Consider the following 18,720-nt stretch of genomic DNA (forward strand, 5'->3'; position numbering starts at 1 on the left):
CACTGCGAGAGGGCTGTACAAGCAATGATCACAAGCACGGCACAGCGGACACACCAGGAACCGCGGTGTTGGCCGTCGAATGGCGCTAGCTGCGCAGCATTTGTGCACCGCCGCCGTCAGTGTCAGCCAGTTTGCCGTGGCATACGGAGCTCCATCGCAGTCTTTAACACTTGTAGCATGCCGCGACAGCGTGGACGTGAACCGTATGTGCAGTTGACGGACTTTGAGCGAGGGCGTATAGTGGGCATGCGGGAGGCCGGGTGGACGTACCGCCGAATTGCTCAACACGTGGGGCGGGAGGTCTCCACAGTACATCGATGTTGTCGCCAGTGGTCGGCGGAAGGTGCACGTGCCCGTCGACCTGGAACCGGACCGCAGCGACGCACGGATGCACGCCAAGACCGTAGGATCCTACGCAGTGCCGTAGGGGACCGCACCGCCACTTCCCAGCAAATTAGGGACACTGTTGCTCCTGGGGTATCGGCGAGGACCATTCGCAACCGTCTCCATGAAGCTGGGCTACGGTCCCGCACACCGTTAGGCCGTCTTCCGCTCACGCCCCAACATCGTGCAGCCCGCCTCCAGTGGTGTCGCGACAGGCGTGAATGGAGGGACGAATGGAGACGTGTCGTCTTCAGCGATGAGAGTCGCTTCTGCCTTGGTGCCAATGATGGTCGTATGCGTGTTTGGCGCCGTGCAGGTGAGCGCCACAATCAGGACTGCATACGACCGAGGCACACAGGGCCAACACCCGCCATCATGGTGTGGGGAGCGATCTCCTACACTGGCCGTACACCACTGGTGATCGTCGAGGGGACACTGAATAGTGCATGGTACATCCAAACCGTCATCGAACCCATCGTTCTACCATTCCTAGACCGGCAAGGGAACTTGCTGTTCCAACAGGACAATGCACGTCCGCATGTATCCCGTGCCACCCAACGTGCTCTAGAAGGTGTAAGTCAACTACCCTGGCCAGCAAGATCTCCGGATCTGTCCCCCATTGAGCATGTTTGGGACTGGATGAAGCGTCGTCTCACGCGGTCTGCACGTCCAGCACGAACGCTGGTCCAACTGAGGCGCCAGGTGGAAATGGCATGGCAAGCCGTTCCACAGGACTACATCCAGCATCTCTACGATCGTCTCCATGGGAGAATAGCAGCCTGCATTGCTGCGAAAGGTGGATATACACTGTACTAGTGCCGACATTGTGCATGCTCTGTTGCCTGTGTCTATGTGTCTGTGGTTCTGTCAGTGTGATCATGTGATGTATCTGACCCCAGGAATGTGTCAATAAAGTTTCGCCTTCCTGGGACAATGAATTCACGGTGTTCTTATTTCAATTTCCAGGAGTGTATTTAAAAAAATTTTACCAGGTGCCTTAATATTTTCACATGCAAGCCCTTCTTCCAAGTGTTCCGATAGTTGCGTTAGTGCAACTTTGTCAAATCCGAAAAACAAGTGATACATCTGCACAGGTGCCTTAATATTTTCACAAAACGGCGTCGCGCAAAGAGAGATAAAGTGTACTGCAAGAAATTTATCCCTCGATGGATACAGAGAGCTGAGAGTTGAACTGACTCATCCAAGCACCTAGTTCAGACTAACAAAGCAAGCACGATAACAATTTGAAATTTCACACGCAAAAATACACTAAAATCCATTAATTACACAGAACATTCAACACAACATAAATTCACTCAAGGGAACACGATTTATTACCGCTGAACAACACAGAAGGCAAGTTCGCGCCATGTGCTGAGAAGTATAAAGGCAAATTTATCAAATCACAGGTGAAACCAAAAGAATTCAAACTGCAGTAATAAATAAAAACATTCACACGAGAATGTAAACATTCACGCCTACACACTTAGGAAAATGTAATGTAACGTAATGTCAGCGGCACTAGACAGGAAGCCTTTGCACACTAGAAGTTCTGATAACGCAAAGAAAGTACCAGAAGACACTTATTAAAATTGGTAAATTGCACCATGGCCTATCCTACGTAAACTGTGGGTCATACAATGTACCTATCGTTGTAATAAAAGGTGAACTACACTACTTCAGCTAGCCTGAAGACTTACACATCTCACCCGAAGCTCAGTCTTAAGCTACCGCCAACACTCACCGACTGCCCAGCGTCAAGTGCTTAAGCAGCCCAGAGAACAACGAATCTCCACAGGTAGTCAGAACAGACCAAAGGGGTTGCTTCCGGTACCAACCTACCCACTGTGGATATAGACAACTTAGAAGGCACAAACCTCTTTGCTTTGACTGAACACCCAAAGTTGGCCAGACCGGCCACAGCAGATAACGAGTTCCACACTACTAGCTACCAATGGAAACACGAAAAATACATTCACATGCACCTTCACACAGACGGTAATGAGGAGGATGGAAATGTAGGAGCATAAAATATATTCAATGTTAATCTAACTGAGGGCTTGCATGTGAACAATTAGATACTTCTAGTTATAGCGACGCAGTGCACAAAGACCTTTCAACAGTAGCTGTCAAAAATCTTAATCTACACGATGAGTTTCAGACATATTTTCTTGTCATCTGGCAATATGTGTTGCTACGCAGTACACACAGAATAAGGCTCTCGTTTTCTCCATAAGTGACGCTCAGATGTATCACTTGTTTTTCGGATTTGACAAAGTTGCACTAACGCAACTATCGGAACACTTGGAAGAACTTAAGTGCTCGTTCTTAAAGTAGAAATGACATTTAACTTAAAAAGTTCGTTCAATCATTACTGAATTACCACAAACCTACGAAACTAATTAATTAATTTTGTCAGAGGAAACTCCGGCACTCGATTTTCCTTGGCTCTTTTTAACTTGTTCGTGACGGTCTGTATATCTGTTGACATCCTGAAAGGTCTTGCTTTGAAAATCTACTTAAAAATTCAGAAAGGCAGTTTGTGTCGCTCTTTGAAGGCTAATTCAGCTTCGTCACCTGCTTTGAAGTGACACGTACAATATTCTCTGGATGGCGCTGTTTCCTCTGTAATTTCGTCCTGCCGGCTTTTGTACACAATTCTACTGTAGCTCGACCGCAAATCCGGAAGTTATACAGTCTTGCGTTTGTTCTGCTAGTTTTGTCCAGTAAAATGTCACTGTGCTGCATTTAATCCCGAATGGAAGTGAATTCTTTAAATTTTGTTAAAATATTCGTTTATTAAAACTGTTTGGTGCTATGCTATACAGTTTCATGTCAGCCAACTCTGCAACGTTGGTAATACATATGCTGTACTATTTTGATCTACCTGTGTAGCGAGTAATTACAACATTACCAGTGTCTGTCTTTCAATTTAGTCTATCTCTCACAGAGAAATAGTCGATGAATATTGTAAGATGTTATAAATGAAAATGAAATGGAGGTGTTCTGTAGAAAGGTGAATGGCGCGGGCGACAACTTGACAAGTACTTAGCGGTTTGTGTGGCAACGGAGATGGCGCAACGGTATCTCTCGTCCTCTGTGTAGGATTCGACGCATTACAGTATGAGGGTATGACAGAACGGGTCAACTGGCATCAGTCGTGTCAAATGCCACACACCAAAGTAAGCTAAGTCGCGCATTTCGCACATGTATAACACTGTAGCAACACTGGTTTGTCATCTGTGACGAGTCTAAAAGAAATACAATTTCAGAAAACCTTCGCTACTAGTCGGTAAATGTTGAGTAAAGACGAAAATAACAATGTCTATGCTCCAAGTGAGCATGGTAGAACCGTTAGCGACGACCAGCAATACCCTTAGGTTGGGGAAGGGGTATAATCTTGTCTGCATCTATTATTGTGACTAGTTTCACGAATTACCCATCTTCAAGCACCAGATTTCAACCTAATATTACGCATTCCTCAGCCAAACGTCACTATGCAATATGACTTTCGTGGTTCAAGAAAGTTTGGCATGCCATGTTTGAACGGAATGCTAGACCCACCATCTGATATAAGCTTCTTATTTTAACAAGCAAGGGGTAACATTGTATATGTGTAACCTACGCATAGGACGAAATACATGCTAATAAGGCAGATACGACTTATGATAACATAATATTGCATATTTTGGTTTACATTGTGGTACTGTTTTAGGTTGGATTAGTTGTGAAGTATACAACAAATACGCTATTGTGTAATAGTCGTGAAACATTGGTTACATAAACACATCGGTAGAACGTTGTTGACCCCAGCAGACATCGCGCAACCTTTCAACACCACCTCTAGTCTTGACAACGTCACTAGGCTAAAAGTTTCTTCAGGCAAACCACAATGAAAGGCATGATCATTGGTATGATTCATCCATAATTCAAAACAATCACACTCATCTTCGTATTAGATTAGGATCAGGGTCATCGTAACCTATATGGGCTGGCCCAAGTGATGATATGAGAAGCACCAAGAAAACGTCACAGCACCATCTTCAATCTTCACACACAGTGGGTTAAACGCCTCATCAGACCATCGGTGAATTTGACACCTTGTTTGAAGAAGAGGTAAACTGGCTGCTTGTCGTAATGCAGTACACGCCACCAATCACCTACCGTCCAGCTTCTGTGTAGTTTGGCCCATTGAGGACGTAGCTTTGTCCACTGTAAGCGAGGGTCTTTCGCGAGCTAACTGACTGAAAATGTGGCTGCATTTGCAATTTTCGGTCGAAAACAAGTTGACATGAAACTACATTCGCTAACAGCAGTATTTCCTGAATGATTTGAAACAGATGTCATTTAAAAGGCGTGACTCTCGTCCTTGCCTATTAGAAATTTCTTATGGCCACTCCTCTTACATCGTGATACACCATTCTATATAGATACGTTAGTCAGCCCATGTTGATGTCAAAAAATAGGGCAACCTTTTTCGTTGTGCGATAATGGGCAGGTCTGCCATTTAGTTAAAGTTACCACGACATATTGCGCTCATTCCACACATCCGACTGACTCATACAGACGATTTCACTAACGTAACTAATGTACACCGGTGGAGTATCTGACAAACGTCAGATACCATTTCTACGATCAGAAGCAACCAGTCTGCTCTTATATTTCGTTCTGTACTATTGCGTACTTTTTTTTTTGTTGCATCAGTCTTGTAACTGGTTTTATGCGGTCTGCCACGAATTCTTCTCCTGTGAAAATCTTTTGATCTCAGAGCAGCAACTGCAGCTCAGTTATTAGCTGGATGTGTTTCAGTCTCTGTCTTCCCCTGCAGTTTTCTTCTCTATAACTTCCTCAAGTACCATGGAACATTCCCGCCCGGTTGGCCGTGCGGTCTAACGCACGGCTTTCCGGGCGGGAAGGACCGCCGCTCCCCAGCACTAATCCGCCCGGCAGATTTGTGTCGAAGTCCGGTGAACCGGCCAGTCTGTGGATGGATTTTAGGCGGTTTTCCATCTGCCTCGGCAAATGCGGGCTGGTTCCCCTTCTTCCGCCTCAGCTACACTATGTCGGCGATTGCTGCGCAAACAAGTTCTCCAGGTACTCGTACACCATCACTACTCTTCCACATAAACATAGGGGTTACACTCGTCTGGTGGAGACGTTCCCTGGGGGGTCCACCGGAGATCGAACCGCACAATAACCCTGGGTTAGGTGTGGGGCGGCAGAGGGGTGGACTGCGGTAGTCGTCATGGAGTTGCGGACCACTGCAGCTGCGGCGGGGATGGAGCCTCTCCGTCGTTTCTAGGTCCCCGGCTAGCAAAAAATAACATAACCATTGAACATATTTTCTGATAGCTTAAAACAAATTCTGTCATCTTGTGGTTTTCATACATTCCCTTTCCCTCCGATTATGCGGAGAACCTCCTCATTCCTAACTATATCAGTCCACCAAATTTTCAACACTCTTATGTAGTACCACATCTCAAATGCTTTTATTCTCTTCTGTTACGGTTTTCCCACAATCCATGTCTCCTACCATACAACGCTCTGGTCCAGACGTACAATCGTAGATATTTCCTCGTCAAATTAAGGCCTATGTTTGATACTAGTAGATTTCTCTTGTCCAGGAATGCCCTTTTTCGCAGAGCGAATCTGTTTTATATGTCCTCCATGCTCCGTTCCTCATGGGTCATTTTGCTGCCTACGTAGCAGAATTCCTTAACTTCATCTACTTCGTGATCTCTAATTTTGTTTCCTCCTACTTCTCATTACTTTCACCTGTTTTCGATTTACTCTCAATCTAGATGCTGTACTCAGTACACAGTTCATTCCATTCAACAGATCCTACAATTCTCCTGCACTTTCAATGAAGACTGCAATGTCATCAGCGGACCCTGTCATTGATATCCTTTCATCTTGAATTTTAATCCCATTCTTAAACCTTTCTTTTGACCTCATCATTGTTTTTCCGATGTTTAGATTTAACAATAGGGGCCAAAGATCACATTCTACCCTTCACATTCCACGCCCCGATGTTGGATCTTCAATCTTTTTCTCACGGTCACCTCCCTGTTGGCAGTACTCTCCCGGAGGTCCGAAAGGGGGAATAGTCAAGAAACTTTGTCCGATGGAGGGATCATCATAACCCTTTTTAATTACAGGCCAAGTGTCCTGTGGATACACATGATCTGTCTTCAATGCTTTGGTTTCCATTCCCTTCTGTAACCTCATTCCGTTGATGATTGCTGTTTCTTTCTCCTTTTAGCGGTAGTTTCCCCTCCTGCAGAGCGTGAGAGTGCTCCGAATTTGTCCGCTCCACCGCCATCTTTGACAAGGCCGTTGGTAGAACGGGGGTGAATTATTACGCCAGAGATCTTCGACAGTAGGAAAATATACAGCAATTATTTTATAATTTTGGAAAAGTAATCGATAGTCTGAGAGCCGTTAGTGTGGACCCAAATAAGAGAAAAATGTCCAGTACGCTTGGGCTCGGAATTCATACCTTAACAGCTGTCAGTCCTTATTCTATTCTTCGCTACTGTGAAACTCATCTCTTCAGCTGCAACCTTTTTGCCAATTCCCATGTGGAACAATATGATTCCATTACGCTGGTAAGTGTAAAGATACAACTGCGAAAGAAAATGCAATTTACACACTTATCGGAACGCAAATTGGTTACTTTGGAACTAATATATGCGTTAAAATTACCCAGGCCTGTGAATACAGTTTAGAGCAGAGGTCCCCAAACCGTTTTGTCTCGTAGACCACGCGGCAATTTTTTTTTTTTCTATTTTGGGGTGTCCCCTGCCTCTCATATATTTAATTTTTACAAATTCATCAACTTCAAACGTGTTTTTGATACCTGATACAGAGCTAGTCACTTTTATAGGTTTAACTGTAGGAGTGTAGAGATTGTTAAGGAAACGAGTTAAATATTTATGCTTTTATCATTGACGATTGAAAATGCAAATCTAAAAAAATGATACATAACTGTTTTTAATGAGGTGGATGAGCCTCATGGTCTATTAGTATATTATCAATATTTTGCTTCAAGGTCTTCACTAGTGCTTATACTGGTCTTGTAACAGACATCCGTTTCTTCAATATCATGTATATCATGTACATTGGGATGTAAGTTGAAATGTAATCATCGTGGCAGTTTGTCAGTGACAAATTGGGAAACTGGGAAAATTAGCGTTGTCCAATGTTTTGCTTCATTAGTTTATTTCTAGCGAGAAACCTGAAATGATGGATTTGTGAATGAAATTTAGGCTGTCGTCTTGTAACTACAAGGTAGCATCATTCAGTTTAGAGACAAATCCGTTAAATAACCGACATATAGTTTCTGCTTGGTTATATTTTCTTTTAAAATTCGATCTTAGTGTCAAAAAACACTGAAACGGTCCCAGAGAGCTAGAAAAATCTTCCCAACGATAAGCTACTTAGGTGAATAAGACACAGCAATGAAAAACAATTCTCACAACCTCATGTCATATTGACACGTCTCTCAAAAATCGAAAGAATTACAAAAATATTATTTGATAAAAAATAATTTAATTACTTTGCTCCAGCACTCGCAAAGAACGGTACATCGATTCATTTTAACCTGTATGGTACCCAAATGCAGTACATTCACAAAGAGATGAACGAATGCTCCTTAGTTCTAGGTCGGCCAAGGTTGGTGGATGTCGGTCGACTTCGTTCCTCTCATGTTTTGCTTCCGGCCGCGATTTTCCAGTCGTCCAACCAGACTCCTAAAGAAGCTGTCGTAGCTGTTGTGGCATCGTGGCGTCGACTTTGTGAAAAATGTGTACGGCCGCAGGGAGATTACGTCTAGAACTGGTACAAGTTTCATACATTTCGTGTGATTAGTTTATGATAAAATGAACCGGAGGTGTTATAACTTGAACACACCTCGTATATTTGCATGGGGTAACCCTATTTTACGTGTAGAGCAATATATGTTCCCCAACAAGATTTCAGAACGCATTAGGTAGAATGACAACCTCCCACTTCTCTCTCCTCCAAAACATCCGAATAGGAGGACTCTGGTTGTCACTCTCGGGTGCTTGGCGGCCCCAGTGGAGCGGAGGGATTGCGAGAAAGTTTAAAACCTGTGTTTTCAGAAGGTTATAATTGCCTACTATCGATACGATACCTACCTAATATATTGCAAAACGCCGGGCATAAAAATTTGAATCTTCCGGCGCTGATTTCTCGGGTTCCACTGAGGAGAGAAAAGCAGCGTTGAGTGTTTAGGATGACCCTTGGTCTAGGCACTATTTGTCTACCCAACAAATGATCGTCGGAGTGTCACTATCCTACACTGTAAGGACAAAGTATGAATATTATAAACTTCTTTCTGCTTAGGTAGATTGACCAGATAGGTTGGTTCTCTTTACAATTAATGTGGTCTACGATGGGCCTTAAGAGGTTCCTTATAAACCCCCCCCCCCCAAAAAAAAAAGGTTTATTGCCATCTTTGTACCAAAACAAAGCCGCGTATTTCAAGATGGCTATGCACAGCTGATGGGTAATACTATTACGATATATTCCCAAGACCCCGACCTTGAACAAAGATGAATATTTTGTTGATATCTTTCGCCATGTCCATGATACAGAGGTTCAATGTTACCCCACTTCTACACATAAAATACACACCCAAATTACAATATGAGGCGAAATCGAAGTAATAAATAACCATGGCATATTGCTGTAGTTTCAACGATATATTCCCTAAGAATTTATCTAGGAGTGTCATCTTCCTGTTTTCAAAAATCTTTATTAGTTCATGCGCAGTTCTTTATAAACCCCACAAAAAGGTTTTTTTTACCGTTTTTATAAACAAAACCTAGTCGCAGATCCTAAGACTGCTATGCACAGCAAAGGGTTGCAATTTTAACAATATATTCCAAAAATGCAGATCTCGAACAGCCCTGAAATTTTATTGATGTCTTTATCAGTTTCCGAGATGCAGAAATCCAAACTTACCTTACATACACATGTAAAATACGTACGTTGAATCCTGTGTGGGGTGAAATCTAAATAACGAATAACCACAACAAATTGCTCATATTTCAACGTTATACTTTCTAGCAATTTATCTTGAAGTAAATATCCTGCTGTCCCATGGGAAAGAAGGGAGCCAGCGGAAAAATACTCCTATCGGAGTAAAAAGAAGGCGATTATGCACCTGTTTAAAAGACTCTTACTGAAAAGTGTGGTACCAGCTGCCTTATTTGAACTTCGTAAGCACCTTTAAAAATTTTCCCAAACATTTTGTCATGCGAACATATTCGCTCTTTTTTGTGCTGACAGGGATGAAGACAGTGACAGTGGCAAAGAGACAGAGAAGTAATAAGTACTGGAAAATAGTGGACATTGGTTGTGTTATAGAAAGAGCGAAGGAGACAGTGACAGTCTGATAGGAAGAGGTGGACACAGTGGCAGTGGAATGTACCTGACAGTGTCAGAACAGTGATAGGAAAAGAGTGAAGGGGGCAGTGCCAAGAAGGGGAGGGAGGAGGGGGAGGAATAAGTAGAAAGTAGAAGTCGATGAGAGACAGAGTATAAGACAGTGACGAAAAGGAAAAGAAATAGTGACAGTGAGAAGGGACAGCAGTAGTAGGAAGGAAAGAATGAGTAAGCAGCAGTAAGAAAGAGCAACAGGGAGACAAGACAGTGAGAGGAGGCAGTAATTGTAGGAGAGACCGAAGACGACGGTGGCTGTGAGACAGTGACAGATACAAAGAGGTAATGACAATGAGATGTGAGTGAGAAAATGCATGTGAGTATGGGTGAGAATGGATATGAGCAACTGACGGTGATGGACTACCAGGTGTGGTCGAGTTACAGTTTAGGGGAGCTTATGTGGGTGATAGGTGAGTTACATGTTAGGAGGAGCGCTAACATGTTCCCACGCCAGAATTTTAGGGAATATTTTTGAAGTTGCTGAAGCAGGTAGAATGAGGCATCTGGCACTCTACTTTTCAGTCAGTCTTTTAGGCAGGAGCATACTCGCCTTATTTCTGTTACGATTGGAGCACTTTCCCACTGGTCGGAATTATGGACCAAATTTTCTCGCTGGATCGATTGCTAGGGTTGACGTCACCTAAATGTGCTTTTTTCTCCTAAAAATTTGAGATCTGCTTCAGTGGATGGAGTGATATTGCTGCCTCTGTCGCGTAAGTTTCGTGTCATGAGACAATTAAGAATGATTAAGGCGCGTAATGAGGCATAGTAAAAATCAGTTGGTTGCTCAGCCCGTACCTGAATGGAGTAGATCAGTGTTCAAATGTGTAGTACCAATGCAGGAACTACGAGCTTAAATGAATCCGAAACTAATCCAGCTAGATCGAAACTAATCACACAGTAAATAATTTGGAAATGAGGCCGAAAAATAAACGAGATATAAATTTTTAAAGTAGATTAAAGATTCGGTAACATACGTATATACACGCTATCCTGACACCTGGTAATCAACATTAACGTGGGATGTGTCCACCCTTCGTTTTCATGACGTCTTGACTTGCACTATGTAGTTTTCTCTACAGAAAGTCATTTATATTTTTGAGGATTGCACAGAATATAAAATAAAAAAACACATTTAAACGCAATGCATCGATAAAATGAAACTTTGGCGCGTTCCAAAGGCCTTACTTATAAATAAAAAGTTAAGGATAGAACTGATAAAATAAAATCCGGGAGTCGAAAATCGTTTTCCTAACAAATGTGAGAATGAGTATTACGCACTAACGCGACATCTGCATATACTGGTTCTGAAAATTATTCTATGCATGAAGATTCGAATAATCTTGTGCATAAATAATATATCTATTGATTTATATAGCTGAACGGCGTCACTTAGTGCTATTTTTGTTTCCAGTGTTACGAGGGTCGTTCAGTAAGTAATGCAGCTTACTTTTTTCTGAAAGCAGGTTGTTTTTATTCAGGATTCCAATACACCATATTTTTTCCACCACTCTTTTGACAACAAAATCCTATTTTTCAAAAAGTCTTTGTCCAATGCGGTGGCCTTATGCCCCCTTACTGGGAGAGCCTGTATGCCCTCTCGGAACCGCTCCACTGGTCAACAACAGAGCCAACGTCTTGCTGCGTCAGTGAACTACCGGTCCTCCACTTACTGCTTCCCAAGTAGTGCATCCTTTATTGTGCCAAACAGATCTAAGTCGGAAGGTGCGAGATCAGGGTTTTTGGCTGGATTACGAAGAACAGGCCACTGAAGGTTTGTGGACGAGTATGCCACCACTACCAGCAGAGGTTTCCAATTAAACAGCGAGATGTTTGATTTGGATCTGTCGATTACTTCGAATTAGAGTGTTCGCACGGGCACGTTCCAACATTGCAGGAGTCACGTTTGAGCGATCTTGTTACGATGATGGCAGAAGCCTCGCGCCGACGATTCACCGTGCTCTTGGTCACTGCCAGATATCCACAGGCATTCAGCAAGCGCCTGTGAATATCTGCAAGGCTCTGGTTTTCAGCTCGGAACGCGACTCCGTTACAGAAGACTAGGTATAGCGCCGCCAACAACCGGAACATCATGAATCTACAGTGGCTGAAGTGGAGATATTCCACGATGTTCCACAACAATTTCCACAGTTCTTAAAGCGAAGCTGGTCGAAAAATATGTATCGCGTTACTTATTGAACGCCCGTCCTATATTCAAGAACGCGACTATTATTTTCAAATTGTGTCTGTTAATTCATAACAACCTTCATAAGAGAATGAAAGTAATATGAGGCTGCTTTTAGCATGCTTAGTTTTCAAACAGAGGCCTAAATGAAGTTTAGATACCAGTTATTGTCGTTAAATCACATTTGTGTGTAAAAACCTTTGTGTCTGTGTGTGAAATTCCCGCAGAAAGTAAGTCCAAATATCAGTGGACGTAACTATGAAAAGTAAGTTAACTCTTTCATTACCAAAACCTGGAATAATGCCCAAATTACGGACTCTGAACTCATGTGTTTGACAAGATCTGTAATATGTGATTATTAATTCACGTTTCGTGCAGCATACACAACCAGGAAGTTGGAATAATAAGTTTCAGGTATTTCCGTTCTCCCGCAGTCACATTCTTACTGACGCGGTGATATTATTTGCCTTGAACCGAACTGTAGCAAAACTGTAAACTGGTTAACAATTATGTAAAATAAAATTGTCGTAATGTATTAACGGTTCACTTTTAGGACGCACAAACTGCGTGGTTGGTTGCGGTGCATGATGGGAATTAGTATTCGAATCCTCACGCGCCTTGTTGTTGTCGGCCATTTGCAGGTGTAAATATCAGGGCATAGCGTGTGTGAGCGTGTAGCGTTTGTGAAGGCCTGCTACGGGAGCAGCAACAGCCCAAATGCGGCCCTCACGCGCCTTGTTGTTGTCGGCCATTTGCAAGTGTAAATATCAGGGCATAGCGTGTGTGAGCGTGTAGCGTTTGTGAAGGCCTGCTACGGGAGCAGCAACAGCCCAAATGCGGCTCAAACGAAGTTCGCGACCGAGTTCATGCTGAAGACAACCGGTGCACGAGTGCTAACAATCAAGAATTTATTCGCAAGTGTGAATGGGTAGTGTTCGTGGCGACAGTGTTGGCAATGTCAGTTGTCTAAAAAGGATGCAAACCCATGAGAACAACGAGAAGACATGCGCTATGTTTCAAACTAACCCCACGAAATCGATCAGACGAGCTGCACAACAGGTGGAAATCAAACGAGAGACACTACGATAAGTTGTTGTTGAAGACCTGTAGTTCTTTCCACACAAAATTCAAACCCATCAGCCATTAAGCCCCAGGGCCTTGGAACAGTGGTTGTGTTTCGCCAACACTATTGTCCACAGAAATGACGAACACAACTTTGATGTGAATACGGTTTGGTTTAACAAAGAAGCCCACTTTCATTTGGATGGGTTCGTCAACAATCAAAATTGGCGTATTTGGGTGACCAAGAATCCGCATTTCGCGATCGAGAAGTCTCTTCACTCTCAACATGTGACTGTGTGTTGTGCAATGCACAGTCTCGGAATAATCGGTGCGATATTCCTTGATGGTATGGTGAACACCGAATGGTACTTGAAGATTTTGGATGATTTCGTACCCATTTTCAAAGTGACCCTGATTTCGACAAGGTGTGGTTCATGCAAGACGGATTTCGACCCCATCGAAGCACGAGAGAGTTTGATGTGCTGGAGAAGCACTTTAGGGACCGTATGAGCCTCGATTGGCCGGCATATTCTCTGGATCTGAACACATGCGACTCCTTTTTGTGGGGCTATATTACAGACAAGGAGTACAACAGTAACCCAGAAACCTTTGCTGACCTGAAACCACAAATTCAGAAGGTCATCGACAGCATCAATTTTCCGACAGTTCAGAGGGTCATGCTGAATTTCTCTTTTCGTTTGCGCCACATCACCACCAATGATGATAGAAACATCGAACATGTCAGAACCTAAATCGAAATATCTGTAGTGACGTCTACATATTGAATAAAGTGTGTGCACGACGTAGTTTGTAACTAATTTCCTTTTCTTTCATATAGTTCAATAACTGTCATCCTGTATATTGGCAGCCGATCAATAATATTCTTAAATATTTCGCTCATTGTTCCTTCTGTTGTTGCATCTCCATTGGGTTTGATGATTATGCTTGCATCATCAACGAACGCAACTGTTTCTGGTTTATCAGTCTAACAGGGAAGATCATTCCTGACAAAAGATTGAAGCACCCAGGAGGAGAGAAGGAAACTAAAGGAAACTTCACGATTTGAGAGGATATCAGATAATATCTCAGTGATTAGAAAATCGAGCCTAATTTACAAACAACTTGGCCGTAGAAGTCCATTTATCGGTACAACGTTGCACCCCGTTTGGTCGGGATACATATACTAACATGGTTAGGAAGGGTGTCATAAGGCCGTTTTACCCTATTATGAACCCACAAACTGTTGTAACTGGTGTTTCATATCTGGATACGTGCACTGGGACGGAGTTTGACCGAGATAGATCCACAGACGTTCTATCGAGTGGAATTTGGGAACCTCGCTGCCCATGGGCGTCGCTCAACATTACGCATTTAGTTCGTAGAGCCGCGTCCCGTCTGGGAAAGCATTGTCCTGCTGAAAATGTATTACCACATGAGAGGTAATACATGCGGACCCAGGATGTCCGTGACGTACTGTTGCGCCACCAGATCTCTCTTCATTCCACCAACTGTGACCTGAAGTAATGCCCGAAAGCTACATACACGTTATAATACAAGGAGTAACACCGCTGCGCCTCTCCAAAACATTGAAAGAACAGTACCTCTCCCCGCCACACCCATCGAAGATGGCGATGCGGCGTAGCGCAAACCACAGCTCCTTACTGAACACAATGCGACGATACTCGCAGTAGTCCATACTTCGGGAACACGGCTACATTGTGACCATATCCATTCGTGTTGTGGTGTTAACGGCAGTCTTCCCTTGTGATGGTAATTCCCCACTCCGGCTGCCGTTACTTTCTGACCAATGGTGGAGCATGACGCAAAATTTTTCAGGGAGTCCATAACTTGTTCTCCGACGGCAGCTCCGGATGTGAAAGGGTTACAATATTCTCGGTCCACTGCCACTTCCGAATGACCAACAGATTCACATCCATCTCATTATTCAACCAGTTGATTAAATGTGGATCCCCAACTTTAGCAGATGCTGATATCCTGTCCCACACGAGTATGTGGCATCCTCGTATCCTCTCCAGTGATCACTCAACACCTGGCACTATTCACGCCCATTCTACATGCTAGGAGAGCTGGGAATAACACTAAACACGAGCAGTACTAAGGCGCTGTGGTGACACTTGTACTTGTTACAGAGAATTGCAGTTCTTATCATTTACATGACTTTCGGTGGTGTGTGCGTGTACAAAGCTACAGTGACATCCGACACTGTCTTCTGACTGCTTCACTGTTTCTGTCAGGCAGCGTGTAGTCATCCTGCCTGCTATATTTCACACAAGGACAAGCAACTCTGAGTCTTTTCTCTTTCCCTCAGCACACGTGGAAGTGTAGCACATGTAATTTGAAACCGTCGTAGAGTTTCCGGACATGAGTTCCTATTCAGAATTATTTGTACTCACTGCCCTCTACAAATAGTGGAAGCTTGTAACGGGAGTTTTCGAACATCATGTACATCATGAAGAACAAATGTGGTCCCTGAATTGAACCCTGTGGAACACCGTTACTAGTTCGTTCCTATTCAGAAGGTTTATTCTAGACTGATACGAATTTCTCGCCATTGATCCTTAATAATGTAGTTAAAAATCGTTTAAGTGACGTATGTATCGTGTAACTATCTTAACAGCTGACTGACTTCTGCAGGAGAAGTTCAAGCGCGAGTTCCGGCAGCGCTTCCCGTGGAAGAAGAGTGCGTGCTCAGCTTCGCCCGTCACAGAGACGGAAGACCTGGACGGCTGCGGGGGCGGCAGCGGTGGCGGTGGCGGCGGCGGTGGGGGCGCGCTGTGCTCCACACGCAGCTCTCTGCGTGTCCCGAACTGCACCCCGGGCGGCTACGACTGGAGACGTGCGTACAGCGCCGCCCCCGTGCGGCAGCAGCCCTCGGCCAGTCAGCACGACGCAGGTGCGAACTCACTCTGCCCAGGCAGTACAACGCGTCTATTTATCATTCATAAACATCAGCTAACTGACACAATTTATCTGAAGCACAGGTACTTCGCGTCTTGGTTGCCACAGAATGCAGAATTAGCCAACAGTATTAAAGAAACACAAAATGCATATATCGTCTATTTACGAACACGAACAAATGAAATCTGGGAAATATACAGGGTGTTTCACAGTTCATGTCACACACCTCTAGATTTTGTAGAGGGGACCCAGTACATAATGTTTTACATATGAACTCTTGTCTGGAAACTTCGTCCCAACATCAGTACGGAGGATCACAGAGACGCTGGCGCCTGTAAATGTATATATAGGGTGAGTCAGAAGCAAAGGCACATGCTTTGAGGAGTGATACTAGTGTTGATTCTAAACAAAAAAAAACTCCTAATGAACATATGACCTTTTCTTAACCGTTTCCGGGTAAACCAATGAAATCTACTAGGAACGGGAAACATGTAGCGTCGTCCTTACAAACCGTGTCACTACACAGTTCACTTGCGCATGTGGCAGTTGTTTACCTCAAGTCTCAGTCCGACAGTGCTTGTCGTAGTGTACGGTACTACAGTGCTACCACGTGAACAACGAATACAGTTTTGTGCAGTGAAACTGCCACGGATCTTCACACATGCAGAGTATGCTGACTTTGTGTTTGTCTATGGTTTGTCCAATGGCAATTCCAGAGCTGCTGTGCGAGAATACAAACAACGATTTCCGAATCGCACAGTGCCAGATAGCAGGGTTTGTAGCACGGTGTTTCACTGATTGCGTGAGCGTGGTACGCTTCCCAGCGTTAATGTTGCCTCTGAACGTCCCGTACAGCAAACTCTTAATGAAGTTGAGAACATTCTTCAAGTAGTGGAACGCAACCCTACTAGTAGCTCTAGAAGAATTGCTACCCAACTCGGTATTCTTCAAACACGCGAGATACGCACAATACACGAGCACGGTGTGTATGCCTTTCATCGGCAGAGTGTACAATATCTGCATGAAGGAGATGCTGCCAAACGGCTAGAATTCTATCAGTGGATCATTGCCAATGATAGATTAATTCCACGTATTCTGTTCACTGATGAGTCAACATTTACCCGCAACGGAATTAACAACACGCGCAACTCTCATGTATGGGGAAATGAAAATGTGCATGCTACTGTGGAATCGAATTTTCAACGACGTTTCTCAGTCAACGTATGGTGCGGTATTATTGATGATCAACTCATTGGACCAGTTGTTTTAGATAACCCTCTTATTGGAACACGATATCTTGAATTTCTGTTTGAACATCTTCTGTGAGGAAACGTTCACAATTAAACAAACCATAACAGGATCTTAATTTACCGTCACGTGCACCTTTCCCGTTCCTAGCTGTTTTCATTGGTTTGCCCGGATACGATTAAGAAAAGAGCATATGTTCATTAGAAGTTTTTTGTTCAGAATCACCAGCAGTATCACCCGTCCGTCAATGAATGTACCTTTCCTCCTGACTCACACTGTATACACAGGGTGACTCTCATGATGATGTTAAAACTTTCAAGAATGACAGAGGAGGATAGATGTATCAATTTGAGATACGGGTCACTGGCTCGGAAAGGGAGTCGAAAGTTACAAGCGAAACCATTTCTGATGTATCTGAGTGTGGAATACACATACCGGTGCTGGTGTTCTCACGAATGTAGGGTTGCAGCTTCCAGTGGTGGTAGTATTAACCAAGACACAAAAAAAATGTCAAGTAAACATGGACTCTAAAATGCCTACCTCAGGAGCTATGAGCACTTACCCATCTTCGCTAGGGTGAAATACACCTCCTCTATTGAACAAGTACTCATAACGCTTAAGGTATGCATTTTAGAGTCTACGTTTACTAAATATTTATTCTTGTTTTGGTCTATACTACCACCTCTGTGAGTTGAATACCCAATAATCTTAGCAACAACAGTACCGATACATGTATTCCGCTGTCAGACGTATCAGCACGGTTTTCGCTTATAACTTTCTACTCGTTCGTTTCTGATAGAGACACCCTTATCTCAAATTGCTACATTTATCCTTCTCCGTCATCCTTGAAAGTTTTTGGCGTCACAATGAAGTCACCTTGTGTATATGCACATTTACAGGCGCCGGCATCTATAGATCTGACCATCCATAGCGTCGTTGGATACGTTTCTGGAGATGGGTTTCTACGTGAAATTTGGTCTGCGCAGTCCCCACCTCTACAAGGCTTCAGAAAGCCACTAATGATAATATATGTATAGTAAGACAAATTATTGAGAAACTTCGAAAGTTTGGTTTATAAACGCTTTTAGCATTTATTGATTACGAGATGGTCTTTAAGGTAAAAAGGCCACTTTTGTGGAAAATATTGGAAATAAAAGAATTTCCTAAACACCTTGTTAATGCCATAAAGAGTCTACATGTAATTAGACAAATAGTTATAAGTTCAGGATGGAAAATTTCCGAGGGAATTTTAATAAATCAAGGTGTTCGACAAGGGGACAGTTATCGCGCATTTTATTTAATTTGTACACTGGCGACACAGTTATGAGGTGGAAAGATAAAATACAGTTAGGTATTAGAATAGGTTCAGCGGAACCTTAAATTATTTCTTATGCGCTGGTGACCATATCATTGTAAAGGAAACAAAAGGTAATTTGTGAAGAGCAATATACAGA

At 43.4% G+C, this 18,720-nt stretch overlaps 1 protein-coding gene across 2 annotated transcripts in view; it reads left to right on the forward strand.

Moving 5' to 3' along the window:
• The window catches only part of LOC126203145 (prolactin-releasing peptide receptor-like), a 918,861-nt gene that overhangs the window by 869,777 nt on the left and 30,364 nt on the right, over nt 1-18,720 (forward strand). For both annotated transcript variants that reach the window (XM_049937389.1, XM_049937390.1), the window contains one exon: nt 15,755-16,013. In XM_049937389.1, the coding sequence (XP_049793346.1) occupies nt 15,755-16,013 (259 nt within the window). The remainder of the gene's footprint in view (nt 1-15,754; nt 16,014-18,720) is intronic.

Source organism: Schistocerca nitens, chromosome 9 (assembly GCF_023898315.1).
Source record: "Schistocerca nitens isolate TAMUIC-IGC-003100 chromosome 9, iqSchNite1.1, whole genome shotgun sequence".
Taxonomy (NCBI): domain Eukaryota; kingdom Metazoa; phylum Arthropoda; class Insecta; order Orthoptera; family Acrididae; genus Schistocerca; species Schistocerca nitens.